This window comes from Rhinolophus sinicus, chromosome 14 (assembly GCF_057876585.1).
Source record: "Rhinolophus sinicus isolate RSI-liver-muscle chromosome 14, RSI-T2T, whole genome shotgun sequence".
In the NCBI taxonomy this organism is placed as follows: domain Eukaryota; kingdom Metazoa; phylum Chordata; class Mammalia; order Chiroptera; family Rhinolophidae; genus Rhinolophus; species Rhinolophus sinicus.
This window is the reverse complement of record NC_142514.1, coordinates 184,667,114-184,681,555: the sequence shown is the minus strand read 5'-3', so window position 1 is coordinate 184,681,555 and position 14,442 is coordinate 184,667,114. Positions and strand designations below refer to the sequence as shown.

The following is a 14,442-nucleotide window of genomic DNA, read 5'->3' as shown; positions in this document are numbered from 1 at the left end:
ATGTCATTAAGATTATTAGTCAGTTGACTAGAGTTCACCAACAGGGAGACTAGTCTACAGATGGGCAAATCTAATTACAGGCCCTTGAAAAGCAGAGCAGGTCCCCAGGTGGTCGTAGACGAGGAAGTCAGAGATTCGGATCTGTCTCTGAGAGGGAGGGGAGCACGAGGTGAGGACCTGAGGTGCGTCCAGGAGCTGAGGGTGGTGTCCAGAGGACAGCCAGAAGGAAAACGGGGCCTCAGGCTAGCACGCTCCTCTCTGTCCCTAAGGGGGCCGGTTCAGGGGTTGCTGTGCTGTGAGCACGTGACCACCCTCCCCTTGAGGACCCCACACGCACACATACGCTGCTGCCCACCCCCACATACAGAACTCCTCCAGGCTGACATCCTCCACGGCGTGGATGCCGGTCAGGTGAGCGACACGGCCCTGGACGCGCGTCCGCTTGTCCCCAGTGGTCGTCTCCACGCGCTCGATCATCTGCTGCTGGCGGTCAACCCAGTAGAGGTGTTTGCCCAGCACGGTCAGGCCCACGGGCTGCACGATGTTGGCGTCCTCCAGGGTCAGGCGGTTGGCCCCTGCAAGTGGGACACGTGCCCCCCACGTTTGGCTCAGGAGAACGGAGGGTTGCCAGGGAACCTGGGGCGGATTCCCGGGAATCAGGCCGATCCGAGACCAGCCCTTGGACAGCCGTGCTCCCACTTGGGCCAAAACAATGGAGCCCAGTCACTGGTTCTGGTAAGCACAGTGCCCACCCTTCTCCCATCCCACGCATCTTATGGAAGAAAAGCCCCCTGAGGCACCGACTCTCACTCCTGTCCAGCCCAGGGGCCTCCTGGTCTAAAGCGGCCCATCCGTGAACTTGAACACAGGGGCAGAGGCTGGGATCGGACTCTGCTCTACCCCATGCTGTGGACCCCAGGCAGCTCGCTCACCCTCTCTGAGCCTCATCTCTGCGTCTGCTCCGCAGGTATCATTTGGGACCTACATCCTGGAACTCTGGGCAGGACTGCATGAGGGGCACAGGAAGCCCCAGCACAGTGCTCGCCCCCAGGAGGTCCTTGACAAGCGTGGCCACTGCTACTGATGACACGGAAGCCCGGGCATCCCGGGGAGGCCAGACTTGTAACTGCCCAGGGACCCAATCCTGGGGGATGCCCGGGGCACAAACCTGACAGGTCGCAGCTTTCGATGCGCTTCAGGTCTGCGTCCACCCAGAAGAGCTTGCCCAGCCTGTTGTCCACCACGAGGGCCACGGGGCGGATGAGGCCCGTGGTGAAGAGGACCTCACGCTCGGTGCCGTCCAGGGCCGTGCGCTCGATCTTGGCCGCTCGGTCCTGCATGTTGGTGAAGTACAGGTACCTGTGGGGGGTTGTGGAGGGCAGGTGAGGGACAGACGCTGTGCTCTGCCGTCTCCTCAGCCAGGATCCAGCATGCTCAGCGCCACACAGCCCAGCCCCTGGCCCGCGGGCATCCAGAGGGCCTTGGCAAGGCTACCAGTCATGTGGCCCCGGCCCATCAGGGATGGTCCCCAAGTCTGAAAAGCTCACTCCCTGTACTGGGTTGAATGGTGTACCCCCCAAATCCATGTCCACTCAGAACCTCAGAATGTGACCTCATATGAGAATAGGGATGTAGCAGATGGGATTAAGCATCAAGATGGGGCCACACTGGGTTAGGGTGAGCGCTAAATCCAATGGAAGTGTCTTCAAAAGAGAGGAGGCCACAGACACAGAACGTCGCTGTGGTAAGTGGTGGAGGGGTGCGGCCAGGAGTCAAAGAATGCTGGGGGCCCCCAGAGGCTGAGAGCGGCAGGAAGGAGCCTCCCTGGAGCGTCTGGACTTGACTTGGCTCTGCCCACACTTGACTTGGGACTTCTGGTCTCTGGCAGTGAGAAAATAAACATCTGGTGTTTTAAGCCCCCCATTTGTGGTCTTTTGTTGCAACCGCCCTAGGGACTAGTACTCAAGCCACCTGCCCCTCCACAGCTGCCAAGAAGTCCCTGCGTCCATGAAGGCCAGCCTCGAGGGACCATCCGTGAATGAGTTTCCACGTCCAGCTCTGGCTGCTACGGCGGGGACCCGGGAGCCTCCTGGTCGATCAGAATGTTGGGAGTGGAAAGCCCCTCCCAGCTCCAGAGGATGACGTTCACCAAGGGGCCTCCTGGCGCGCCCCAGCAGGATGCAGCCCCCACCCCTCAGTGCCCGCCTGCCCCTCTGGCCTCGCACCCTCGCTCGGCATTGACGACAATGGCCCTCGGCTTGTCACGGTCCCCACGGAGCACCACGCCCATGGCGTCCCCGTTCAGCCGGTGGACATTGATGGTGTTGGTGGCCTCGCACGTCCAGAACAGCGTCCGGCTGTAGATGTCGATGCTGAGATCATGCGGCTGCCTGTCTGGGTTTTGGTTTTGGCTCAGGGAGGTCAGAACGAAAGGCTGTAAAACAGTGAGAAACGAGCACCGGCTGACGGTGTGGTGGGGAGGGCAAGGCCTCCGTTCAGGCCAAAAGTCAAAATTCAAACCTGTCAAATGGGCCCACTTGACACATGCAATCCACAGGCCCACTTGCCAGTGAAACACGGATTCCTACAGCAGCCTCCGGAAGAGCTCCGTGCCGTCCACTCGGATGTCAGGCCCACCCATCAGAGAACCCACGGGCCCGGCTGTCAGCCTCGCACACCGGCAGCTCTCACGTTCTCTGGGTCCTGTTCTGCACGCATAGGAGGACCGCCTGACGGTTGAACAGTCAACCCAGGATCACAGGCCCCTTCTCAAGACATCTCGTCTCTTCTTGCTCGTTTTCTTAGACTCATGCTTTTTATTAGGACCCTTAAATCTATGGGAGAGGCCAGGGGTACAAGGCCCAGTGAGGGTACAGGCCAAGCGAGGGTCCTGTGGAAGCCACGCCCAAAAGCAGCCTTTGGGACACCCGCTGGCATCAGAGCAGCCAGCTGAGAACCACACAGCCCTCCCCAGGAGACCAACTTTACCAGCGGGCCAGTTTTACAAAACCTGAACCCCAATTTCAGCATAAATGATAATATTTAGGCTCATGCAAAATTTGTAACTAGAATCCCATTCAACACCACGATCAACACCCTTCCCCGACCCCCTCCACCCCCGTCCTCAGCCACTTCATGAAGTTCATGGCAGCACTGTGTGCCCCACGGAGACAGGACCGAGGTGTCACGGACAGGTGAACACATAAGCAAATGAACAAGTAAGCAAAACATGGTCTCCCACCCAATGGAGCACTCCGCAGCCATGAGGAAGGAGGAAATTCTGACACATGTTACAACGTGGATGAACTCTGAGGACACTTGGCGTCGTGACATAAGCCAGAAACAGAAAGACTATGACTTTGTAAGAGCATGATTCCACTCATATGAAGGTACTTAGAGTAGCCAAATTCACAGAGACAGAAAGTCGTCCGGATGGAGCGTGCCAGGGGCTGCGGGAGGGGAATGGAGAATTAGTGTGTCACGGACACAGAGATTCAGTTTGAGAGGATGAAAAGTTCTGGGGATGGATGGTGGTGACAGCCATACGACAACATGAAGGGACTTAATGCCACTGAGCCACACACTTAAAAAAGGTTAAAATGGTAAATGTTATGTGATGCCTGCTGATCACAATAAAACATTAAAATAGGAAAGAACACTGAGCCAAGTAGATAATAATTTAAAACATCATCCTTAGGGGTTGGATGCGGTGCCCGCCCCCTCAAAAGCATCTGGAGCTTAGCCAGAGACGCAGGAGGGAACCGTGTTTCCAAATTAAATGGAAACCCAGAAGCTGCTCCTAAACGGCTTTTTCTTCCAAGGCTTTTCCACTTTTACCCAGGTATTATGAAAGAATGCTTTTGCTCAGATACCATGAAAGAACCCCAGATGAGACTCTAAGGCAATTTGCACCCTGTATTGTTCTCAGCAGGGAAATCATAGTCCGCCAATTAACACTTCCTCATTCTGGAAAGGACTCACAGTAACTGTCACCTGCACTGAGCAGGATGAAAGAAATCCATTTCCACCATTTCCAATAGGCTCTGCACACACAGAGACGGTGGTCACAGCTGCCCAGGTACAGCTGGGGCTTCACCATCCACTCAGGACACACACCTCAAAGGGTGACCTGTTGACGTCACATCGTTGCCTGCCAGATGAAGTATTTTGTTGAAAGGGGGTTCTAGCCCATCCAGACAGCACTAGCATCCAGTTCAAGGGAGGCAACGGCAAAATCTACTTGACAGATGTGAAAATCATCTGAAAATCTCCACCAACGAGCATTTCTCTGCATCACTGTCATAACAGTATCAAGATTTCACCATGATGACGTAAGCCCCTACATTGACCCCTGGATTGAGAAAAGAGAGTGTCTGGCTCTGTAGCTCTTGTAAAAGGAGTCTTTGGAAACTGGCAGGACAAGCCAAGCATGTGCTCGACCCCACAACGATGGGAGGAATGCCTGTCACCTCCCTGACACGTGGAGATGCCAGGTGTACCCCGAGGCTGCGGTGAGAATGTCCTTCTTGGAATCGGTCACAAACCTAACACGGAAAAGCTAGAACGTGCATTTTGAAAATGCCAATGTCTTCCAGTGCAGGGATGGACCCGGGACGACCGCACAGAACAGAGATTTCACATTTGCTCCTGTACATTTCATCTGTGAGAAGCACCAGCTGAAAGCACCAGCATGGAGCCAACTAGGAACACAAGCGCACACCCCAACACCATCCGCCTCCCTGTGAGCCCCACCTCCACACTGGGGTGGTCACTTTCCGCCCCCTGAGACAGTCCTCATCCCACCGGTTCACCAAAGCCCACAGGCTACAACCTTGTGGCCAACTTCTGGTGTCTTCAAGATGAAGCCCCATCTCCACTGTAGCTTTGATGCCCTGAGCCATTTAACGTGCACAAGACGCTCCTGTGTTATCAGTTCCTTTTTTTCAGTATGTTGGTGACAGGGTTTTGAGTGTTGTGCCCCAGCTCCCTCCCCCTATAAGCCCTGTGATTTGTGCTGCGTGATTTTGCGTGAGTGTAGTGATTTTTAGAACACATAGATGGCATTATAGCAGAACGGACTATACAATTCCTATGAAGTAAGAACAAATCCAAATTAAGAAATATCAACTACCCTGCACAAAGCCACTGTGGAAAGAAAAACAATCCCATGGGGTTTGATCCCCCCGACCCTGTGCCAACCACTTCAAAAATTATAAAATCCAGTTTCTACATAGAATCAAAGGGTGTCACACTGCTCAGGTGTATACCCGGCAATGACTTATCAGAGCCCAAATCATCGCTTACCGAAAACTGTGCTCTGTGGGCACCCCCTCCGCTAAGGGAAAGGGGGCAGAGCCTGGAGACCACCACGGCAAGCTCCGCGCAGAAGTGCCCCCCACGCCCCGCAACAGCTCCACTTGCCTGGGTCCCATCGTCCTTGGCTCGCTTGATGTTCTGGCGCCCGTCCGCCCAGTAGATGAACTTGTCCAGTGGGTCGTAATCGATGGCCTTGACGTTCCTCAGTCCATGCAGGGGCAGGATGAGGTCCGGGCTGTGCTGGTCATCCGGGATCATCCGGCTGATGGCACTTTTCTGGCTGAACAGCAAGAAGGTGCTGGGCGCTAGGGTGAGGCAAACAGATGGGGGGGCGGCACATCAGTACCTGGGAGCTGGAGGGCACGGCGGGGGCAGGGAGGGGGCGTCAGCACTCCGCTTTATTGTAGAGTAGATGAGTAGACGCACCCACCAGATGGACATGGAGAAAAGGCAGGCGGGACATAAAGCTATTTCTTGGGGGTCGACAATGGGGAAGTTTACTCTCCACGTTACGTGTCTCCGTTGTTTCAGTATTTTCCGACTGCAAGTGTTATTTAAAAAATAGGTATCAATTCACCTTTAAGTTACCGAGACTTAAGATGGACGGAAGACCGTGGCAGCGCGCCTCATACTCCCACCCGCAAGGACGTCGTGCTCGGATGGATGGTGTGCAATTTGCTGCCTCCTCTGCGTGTAAGGGAAGTGCTGAGAACCAAATGGACTGAGGAGCGACACTAGGCGGGGACACTCCTCAGGGGTGTCAGTGAACAAAGCTGCCTCGGTGCAGAAACTACGTCACTCAGAATATGTAGGAGGCCACTGGTCGCAGCTACGGTCAGGAAGTTACAGGTGGGCAGTGTGAATGCAAGTCTCGCCCCAGGTCTGCTCGCCACAGGAGCAGGGACGGAGTCACAGGCGTCCCCTCCAGGCCATGGGTCACCTGCACAACTGCTTGACCCTTCAAGGTTACGGTCCCCAGGGAGCAGAGACAACAGGACAAAGGGAGCACAGGAGTGGGGACCCCCAGGCTGTGGCCGCCAGCCTGGGGTCTCAAACATGCCCCTGAACTCACAACCTCACCCTTAACCCTTTGGAGCTCTGGTACCTCGTCCACATGACCAGCACAAAAAAGACCAGCCCTCCTAAGGCCCAGGGCTGTGTGAGCCTCAGACGAGACCCTAGATGACAAAGAGCTTCATAAACTGTCACATGCTGCAGGGGCTGAATTATAACCGGTGCTCTGCTGACATCACAGGAGAAAAGCCTGCCAACACGACACACCTGTTTTTCCTGTGGCCCGTGGGAAAGTGGCTCTCAGGCTCTCTGAACCTCACATTTTTTTTATCATTGACATGAGAGCTTTCTGAAAAGGCGTACCTAATCCAGAGGGTCAATGTGAGGGTTACACGAGTGAACGTGAGGCCAGATGGCAAGGGGTCGAGAGGAGGGACTCTGCAGCCAGCCTGCCTGGATTCAAACCTAGTGCAAACCTCACCAGCTGTGTGACCTTGTGTGGGATACTACGCATCTCTGTGCCTCAGGTTCTCTGCCTGTGAAATGTGGACAGTGACACTTCCTGCCCTACAGGCTTCAGGGTTATGTGAATGCCATAAAAAGCACTAGAACGACGCCCACCTCTATAAATGAGCACTCTCCCCCGTGACTGGCTTTCATATCCTAAGACTACCCCATGGAATGTGGCAGCTGAGGGCTTGGCCCACCTACCCAGTATCTTGATAAAGCAACGGGTCCTCCACCCAGCCCGGGGCTCCAGGGAACATGCAGCTGGTGCAGTGCACAACCTGCCCAACAGTCCATGTGCACCAACGTACCCAATGTAAGAAGTTCCTTTCCACCTCAGCCCCCAGAGCCAGCCTGAGCTAACATAGGGGTGAGAAGCAGAGGGAAAGTGAGGCACTTACGGCTGCAGTTGCGGCTGCTGGGGTCCAAGGTGTAGTGTGAGGCACAGCTGCAGCGGTGGCCTCCGGGGACGGCAAGGCACAGCTGCCCGCACTGCCCATTGTTGTGCATGCAGTCATTGAGGCCGTCCTGGCGGGAGGAGTGGAACACCAGGATGTCCATCACGAAGTCCAGGTGGCCCTGGATGAGGGTGCGGTTCCGGCCACTGGTCTTGTCGGCCCGCTCAATACTGTGCAGGTTCCAGTCTGTCCAGTAGATGTAATCACTATACTGCGTCAGGCCGAAGGGGTGCGGGAGGTCGTCGGCAATCACAACCCGCTCCTGACCTGCGTGGAGACACACGGGCAGGGCGTCAGCCTCGGCACAGGCTGCCCAGTCAGGAGAACAGCTTCAACCTGCAGCCTGGCGGCTGGTGTCAGAGCCATAACGTCCGACCGCTTTGGAAAACGAGCAGGATGAACTGCAGCTGGACAGATGTGCACTACCAGGTGACCTGCTACCCCCGGGCCCTGCCACAGGAGGAACGCACGCAGTGTCCACCCGGTAACACGGAAGAGGCACGCACAGAAGCCACTGTCTGTAACAGCCGCCAGCTGGAAGCAACCCTACTGCCTGTCAGTAGTAGAATGCACCAAAAAAGTGGTGGGATCTTCATGTAATGGAAATGACGCAGCAATAAAAAAGAATAATAACAACATGGGGGCGAATCTCACAGTCATTAGATTAAAAGAAGCCAGACACTAAAGAGCACATGCTATGTGATCACAGTGACAGAAAGTTCTAGAACAGCAAGATAGATAGAAGAACGGAGGTAGAAGTCCGGGCAGCAATCACCCCACATGCCAGCAGCAGAGACTCCTGAATCAAAGTGTGGGGTAACCATACCAAGGTGCGGCCTCAAACCGAGCACATGTCTGTGCACCTACTGTGTGCCACGCACTGGGCTGTGTCGGGGATACGATGGAGAACATGTCGGCTCAGAGCTGGGTGGGACAGGGCCCTGACGGGGCTGAGCCACGGGGGAGGGAGAGAGCAATGTGGGGCCTGGGTGACACGAGTTCTATCCCTCGGCCCGGGCATGGCTCTCCAGGTCTTCACGCGTCAAACTGTGTCATCATGGACACTTCATGTATGTTCTATTTCACACTAAAAACAGTGCCAATGAAAACATGTTAATGACATGAGAACACGGGAGTGAGAGAAAGTGGAATGAAAATTACATATGGCACAATCTGAAATAATGTTTTTAAAACTATTTTTAAAAAGGAAAAAAACAGATCTTCAGATTTTTAACTATTAAGAATATTGCTTTAAAATTTGTGAACCTGGAAAGAAATATGTTAACATGAATATTGGTTACCAGTGAATGGTGAAATTATGAATAATTATCACTTTTCTTCATATTTTTCTGTATTTTTAAAAAGTCTCCAAGTTTGTTATTTTATCATTAGGAAAAACAAGTTATTAAATAAAGATTCTCCCTAGTACCTCCACCCAACACACACACACACCAGGTCTCCAGGAGCAGATAGTTTCCAACAACTATCATTATAATTACATACTCAGAGGGCACCTACTATGTGTCAGGCATGGTGAGAAGTGCTTTTACCCATATCATCTCCTAGGGTCACATGGTAAGTGCTTTATGAGGAAGGTACTACTAGTATTAGGGAACCGAGGCACAGAAAGGGTAACTAGCTGGCTGAAGTCACACAATTAATATGTGCCCGGGCCAGGACTGCACTGGGCTGTGAGGTCCCAAGTTCACGCTCTGTGTCCGGCTCTAACGACATCAGGCATCATTACCCATCCTTCACTTGCCTGGGGCCTCGCACATTATTAAGGGCTCAGTAAACATCTGCATCATTAAATGGAAAACATGCTACAGCAGAGTGACAGCCAGACCCCACACGCGTGGCCACCCTCGATCGGCAGGGTCGTGGGAGTGTCCAGGGCTTTCGCTGTCTTCCGTCCAAGTGTGTCTCCACTCTGGGGTCATCAGTGAGCTGAATTATTTCGGGCAACCACAGCTGTGCTGTGATTGGTTTCTCACCTGCCACGAGCTTCTCATAATTTACTGCTCAAAGACACATCCAAAGCTGGCCGTTGGCCTCATAAACCAGGACAGTCAGGGTGCAGGGGTGGGGGGTGTGCAGTCTGCCCAAAGCAGAAACCAGGACACTGGGGTTCTAGCTCTGCTCACACAGCACCTGAGGCAAGCCATTCAGCCTACCTATGGCTCAGTTTGCTCATCTGTGAAATGGGCACAACCAAGCTCACACCACAGGTGACAGAAAAAGCCACTAGGGAGGAGGCCAGATTCTCTCTACTACACATGGTCGCCCCATCACCTGGTGCATCACCCGAGAGTGCTGACAGAACCAACCATGCCCCTCCAGCAGTACACAGCTCAGACTTGTGTGTTTTGGGTTCAAATCCTGCCCCTATTGCTGGGTAGCTTCGGAGCAAGGTGATTTGTTTTGTTTTGTTTATCTAATCCCAGGGAGTTGGGTACGGCCTGTGAGTGGTCCCAAAAATGCTTGGCACACAGTAGGTGTTCAGGATCAATGGAGATTGAGTGCATGGTCCTGGGGTCTGAGAGGTGCTCTGTGACCTCAGGCAAGTCCTGTCACCTCACTGGGCCTCAGTTTCCCCATCAATGAAATCCTATGCCATGTGGTGTAGTGTCAAATCAGAGTCCTAGCTCAGGGCTTAGCTGGGACCCAGTTCGCCAGTAGGTGTGCAGGAAACAGTGGTCCCCAGGACCTCTGTCCACATACCTACAGCCAGGGCACAGCGCAGAAAGGGACAACCCTGGGGAGAGGACGAGGCTGGATGAGCACTCGGGGTGTGTCTACACCTCCTGTAGGGCCTGGGGACTCACAAGCCAGAGGGGCTGCGAAGTGCCCAGGGCTGCCCCAGTCCTGTCGGTCCCGCCCGGCCTCACCCAGCATGTTGGACGACTCAATCATGTTGGTGTCCAGGTCGGTCCAGTAGAGACGCTGGTCAGCGTAGTCGATGGTGAGGTCGTTGGCCCGGCCCACTTTGTCCACCAGCGTCATGCAGTTGGTCCCATCCATGAAGGCCCGCACGATCCTCGGTTTGCCGCCCCACTCGGTCCAGTAGATGTAGCTGAAAGGCACAGGGAGGAGGGCGGGGCGGACTCAGGTGCATCCACTGTCACCACAAGGCTCCCACCATTGCCTAGGCTTGGCCCTCCCTGCCCCAGAGCAATCCACATCCACGACATCCCTCTGGGAAGCAGAGAAGAGGTGAGACCCTTGAACCCACCGCCACGCCAATATCACTCCAGGGGCTGTCACTGTGCTACTCCTGCCTCCTGAATTCCCACAGCTCACCTGCGTGGTACGTGTGATCACACCGTTTACAGACAAACTAGGTGCACAGCCGAGGTGACTGGGTAACAGAACAGCCAAGCCAGGATGCTTTTGTTGGAGACAAACGCTAACTAAGCCAGACAGGATAGGATTTAGGGGGCAAGGGAACCAGGATGGACGTGGACAAAGCAGGACTTTGGTCCTATTACCCAAAACAGGTAGGAAGCAAGACCCCAAGGCGGCAGGAGCTGCATGGCCAGATTCCAACAGCTCTGCTGCCTCCCAGCAGCTCCAGGAAAGGAAACACATCCTTAATCCAGAGCCGTGCACATCATACGTGCCCTTTTGCTAAAACCTGGACCTATTTCTCTTTGTTCTGCCGTCCTGAAACTCTCCTTCCCTGACAGAGCACGCAACAGGCAGGGTTTGGGGTGGTCCACATGCATCGCTGATGCTTTATGGGGTGAGCCCTGTGTCAGCATCTCAGAAAAGAAAACTCTGGTGCAGGGGGAGACGCCACCCTGACCCTCCTGGCTCCGGTGCCCAGGCCGGACCCAGGCCGCCTGTAGGAAAAAGCACGGGTGAAAAGCCTTGGCTGTGCAGCCTGCAAGAAGCCTGGACTCCAAGGAGCTCAAAGCCAGCTGTGAGATGGGGAGTCTTGGTGATCCCGGCAGAGGGAAGTTGCCCAGGACGGGAGCCTGAGACAGGACTGGTCGGCCCAGCGCTGCTCTAACTGGTTACGTGACCTTGCGTAAGTCACTCAGCTTCTCGGAGCCTCCATTTCCACATCTATAAAATCAGGGACAAAGACACCCACCCCTTGGGGGCCCCTGGCTGCTGCAGTGAGACAACCCACTGCAGAGCCTGATACAGTGGCTGCCATTCCTTCCTTCTGCGCTGGGCCTCAGTTTCCCTCTGTGAAATGAACTGGATGACCTCCAAGGGTCCGGCTGGCCCCAGCCACCTCAAAGCTGGTGGCCGCTAATACTGCTCTAATCACAGAGAGGCAGCTGGGCAGCCATCCGCCATGGCCGCGGGTCATCACCGTGAGGCAGAGAGATGGGAGGGGGACAGGGACACGCACACATCGGTCAAACACGGCCCTTACCCTTTGGTGGGGTCCAGGGCCAGGGACCGCGGGTTGTCCAAGTCCCTCCACACAAGGACCTGCCGGAACTGCCCGTCCAGCCGGGCCACTTCGATCCGGTTGGTCCCGGTGTCGGCCCAGTAGAGGTTCTTGCCCATCCAGTCGACCGCCATGCCTTCCGGGTAGTCGAGGCCGAACTCGATCACGTGCTCCACCGAGCTCCCGTTCATGAAAGCGCGGCTGATGGTCTGGGAGCAGCGGGGAGAAGGGCCATGGTTAGCAACCAGCCGTTTTCAAAATGTCCAAGCACAAGATGCTCGGCCACCGGGAGCAACTGACACCCGCCTCCATTCGAGAGTTTTTAAATGCATGTTTCAAATGCAGCAAAATACAACCTTTTTAGAAAACATGATTTGGCTGTATTTATCTATACAATATGTATTTTATAAAAAAAAATATGTACATATGTTATACTGTATATAATTATAAAATTATATATAATATAAAGTACATATTATCTATTTACCTAGATATCATGACCCTTAGAAATAGTTATATCCTTCCACCCAGTCATCTTCCTCCTGAAATTTATCCAAAGGAACTAATGAAAATACAAAAAGTGGAGAACTCGGAAAATACGAAAGAGGCTTTTTTACTGCTGTGGTGTTGTTTAGAGTTGGGACTAACTGGAAGTGACCAGAACACCTAAAATAGGGAATGGTTACGTATAACAGGGAACACCTACGCAATGGAATACTTCACGCATTTAAAGAGTTATGTTAAAGAGTTTATAACAGGTTAAAAAGTACCGGTTACAACTTAAGTGAAAAAAACCAGGATGTGGAATTCTATGCAGCATATAATTGCGATTATGAAAAATACTATCATAGGATAAAAACTCCAAAGAAATACAGGGAAATGTCAGCAATGGTTGACTTGTGCTGTTGGGGTTATGAGTGATTTTTATTTTCTTTTTTATACTCTTCTGTATATTTCCCTCTTTCTACAATGAGCCCTGGTAACTTTTAAAATCAGTAAAACTTTTAAGAGACATGTAATATAAACGGTAGGATAAACGACAGATGATTAGACTGGTTCAGTTGTTCAGTACTGTACTTTCGATAGGGTTCGGCACTCGTTTTCTGCAAAGGGGCAGACTGAAATATTTTGGGCTTCACGGGACACACGGATCTGTCACAACCACTCATCCTAGAGGCACAAAAGCTGGTGTGGACAATCCATAAACAAATGGGCATCGCTGTGTTCCAACAAAACGTTATTTACAAAAGCAGGAAGCCGGCCCATGGACCAGTTCGCCAAACCCTGCTTTCTCTGTATTTATCTAGGATGTTTCTATTTGCACCTTGAATGAAGAAAGTCTGCTAAGCCAGGGGGCCCTGGGGAGGGAGTGAATCTAAAGACAGTGTCACACACGTATCACAGAAACACCATCACTCTAGAAACGTCCATTTGTGTATCTCCTGGATCTACAGTTGTAATCATTCATGTTAGTTTATCAAAATAGGTTCACTAATATTTTACTGGCTTGACTTGACTTAAATAAATAGTACAGGTCTTTCGAAAACATTTTTAAAGCCTTTGAGGCAGCCGCATTGCACGCAAGGCGTTCACGGGAGTGGTGTGCAGGACACAGAGCAGGCCGTACCTTCAGGCTGACGTCCGTCCAGTAGATGTGATTATTGGACACGTCGAAGTCCAGTGCCGAGGCCTCCTTGACGCCCGTGAGTGGGATGGCCACGTCATTGTTGTTGGTCTCCAGGGAGATCCTGTGGATGGTGGCTCGGCTCGTGAACACGAGGAAGGCCTCCGGGACGATGCAGGTCTTCATGTCACTCAGCAGCTCCAGGCCAATGGGGCAGCCGCACTTGGTGGCTCGGGGTGTAAAGAAGCACAGGTGGCTGCACCCCCCATTCCTGTCTGCACACGGGTTGGTTCCTGGAAGTAAACACACAGGCCCTTGACATCAGCAGCCCAGCAGAGGGAGGGGCAATCGATCCACGGTCGCGTGTGACTTTATGTCCGCCAGACACAAACAAGCCCACTCAGTGGAGATGATGGAAAGCCAGGTCCTGCCTGGTACTGAAGTGGCAGGAACAACAGGGCCCAGTGGGACCCAATGCATTAACTCGCTCCGACCACTCAGCAACCTGGGGGGTAGAAGTTAGCCCCATCCATGTTTTCCAGTTGAGGAAACAGAAATGCTGAGACGCTGCGGAAGGTGACACAGTTGGGAAATTAGGCGGCAGCTCAAAAAAAACAAGGACTGGGAGAACCCAGCCTCCTGGCCTGAGCTCCGGCCCAGGCTGGACACAGTAATACCTCGAGGCAGTGACGGAACAAGTTCTCCCTCCCCAAGCCAGGCCTCCTGGCCTGCCAACGGGACTGGAGCCCGAGATGCCCCCCAGATGGCTCCTCTGCGACCTCGAAAACTCAGACCCACCCGGGACGGCCAAAGATGCCTCTGTTTTATTAAAGCAGATGGTACTTAGCACGTTCATTTATTTTTGGCCAGACTGTTAATCTCACTCATCTACCGGGGTGCTGTTAAAATTGGCTCTCATTTAATGTTAAGTATTTCAGCTAAAAAAAGAATCCTTTTCCTCATCTGTCTCAGTAAATCCTGAGATGAGAGAGACAGGAGAGAGGGAGGGAAAGGAGCCCAATTTCTCAATTTTAATCACACCCCATGGATACATCTTTTTTCTTATCCCTGGGATTTTATTTGTTTTTTAAACAATCACTCACGGGTGGGCCCCATGG

The 14,442-nt window shown here is 53.2% G+C and overlaps 1 protein-coding gene across 1 annotated transcript in view; it reads right to left on the bottom strand.

Annotated features, from left to right (window-relative positions):
- Positions 1 to 14,442, bottom strand: part of LRP5 (LDL receptor related protein 5) — a 104,458-nt gene that overhangs the window by 18,252 nt on the left and 71,764 nt on the right. The window contains exons 9-16 of the mRNA XM_074336834.2: positions 13,328 to 13,617; positions 11,683 to 11,909; positions 10,184 to 10,368; positions 7,239 to 7,562; positions 5,422 to 5,621; positions 2,226 to 2,434; positions 1,169 to 1,359; positions 366 to 575 (exon numbers count right to left, since the gene is read on the bottom strand). Coding sequence (XP_074192935.2) covers positions 366 to 575; positions 1,169 to 1,359; positions 2,226 to 2,434; positions 5,422 to 5,621; positions 7,239 to 7,562; positions 10,184 to 10,368; positions 11,683 to 11,909; positions 13,328 to 13,617 — 1,836 coding nt within the window. The remainder of the gene's footprint in view (positions 1 to 365; positions 576 to 1,168; positions 1,360 to 2,225; positions 2,435 to 5,421; positions 5,622 to 7,238; positions 7,563 to 10,183; positions 10,369 to 11,682; positions 11,910 to 13,327; positions 13,618 to 14,442) is intronic.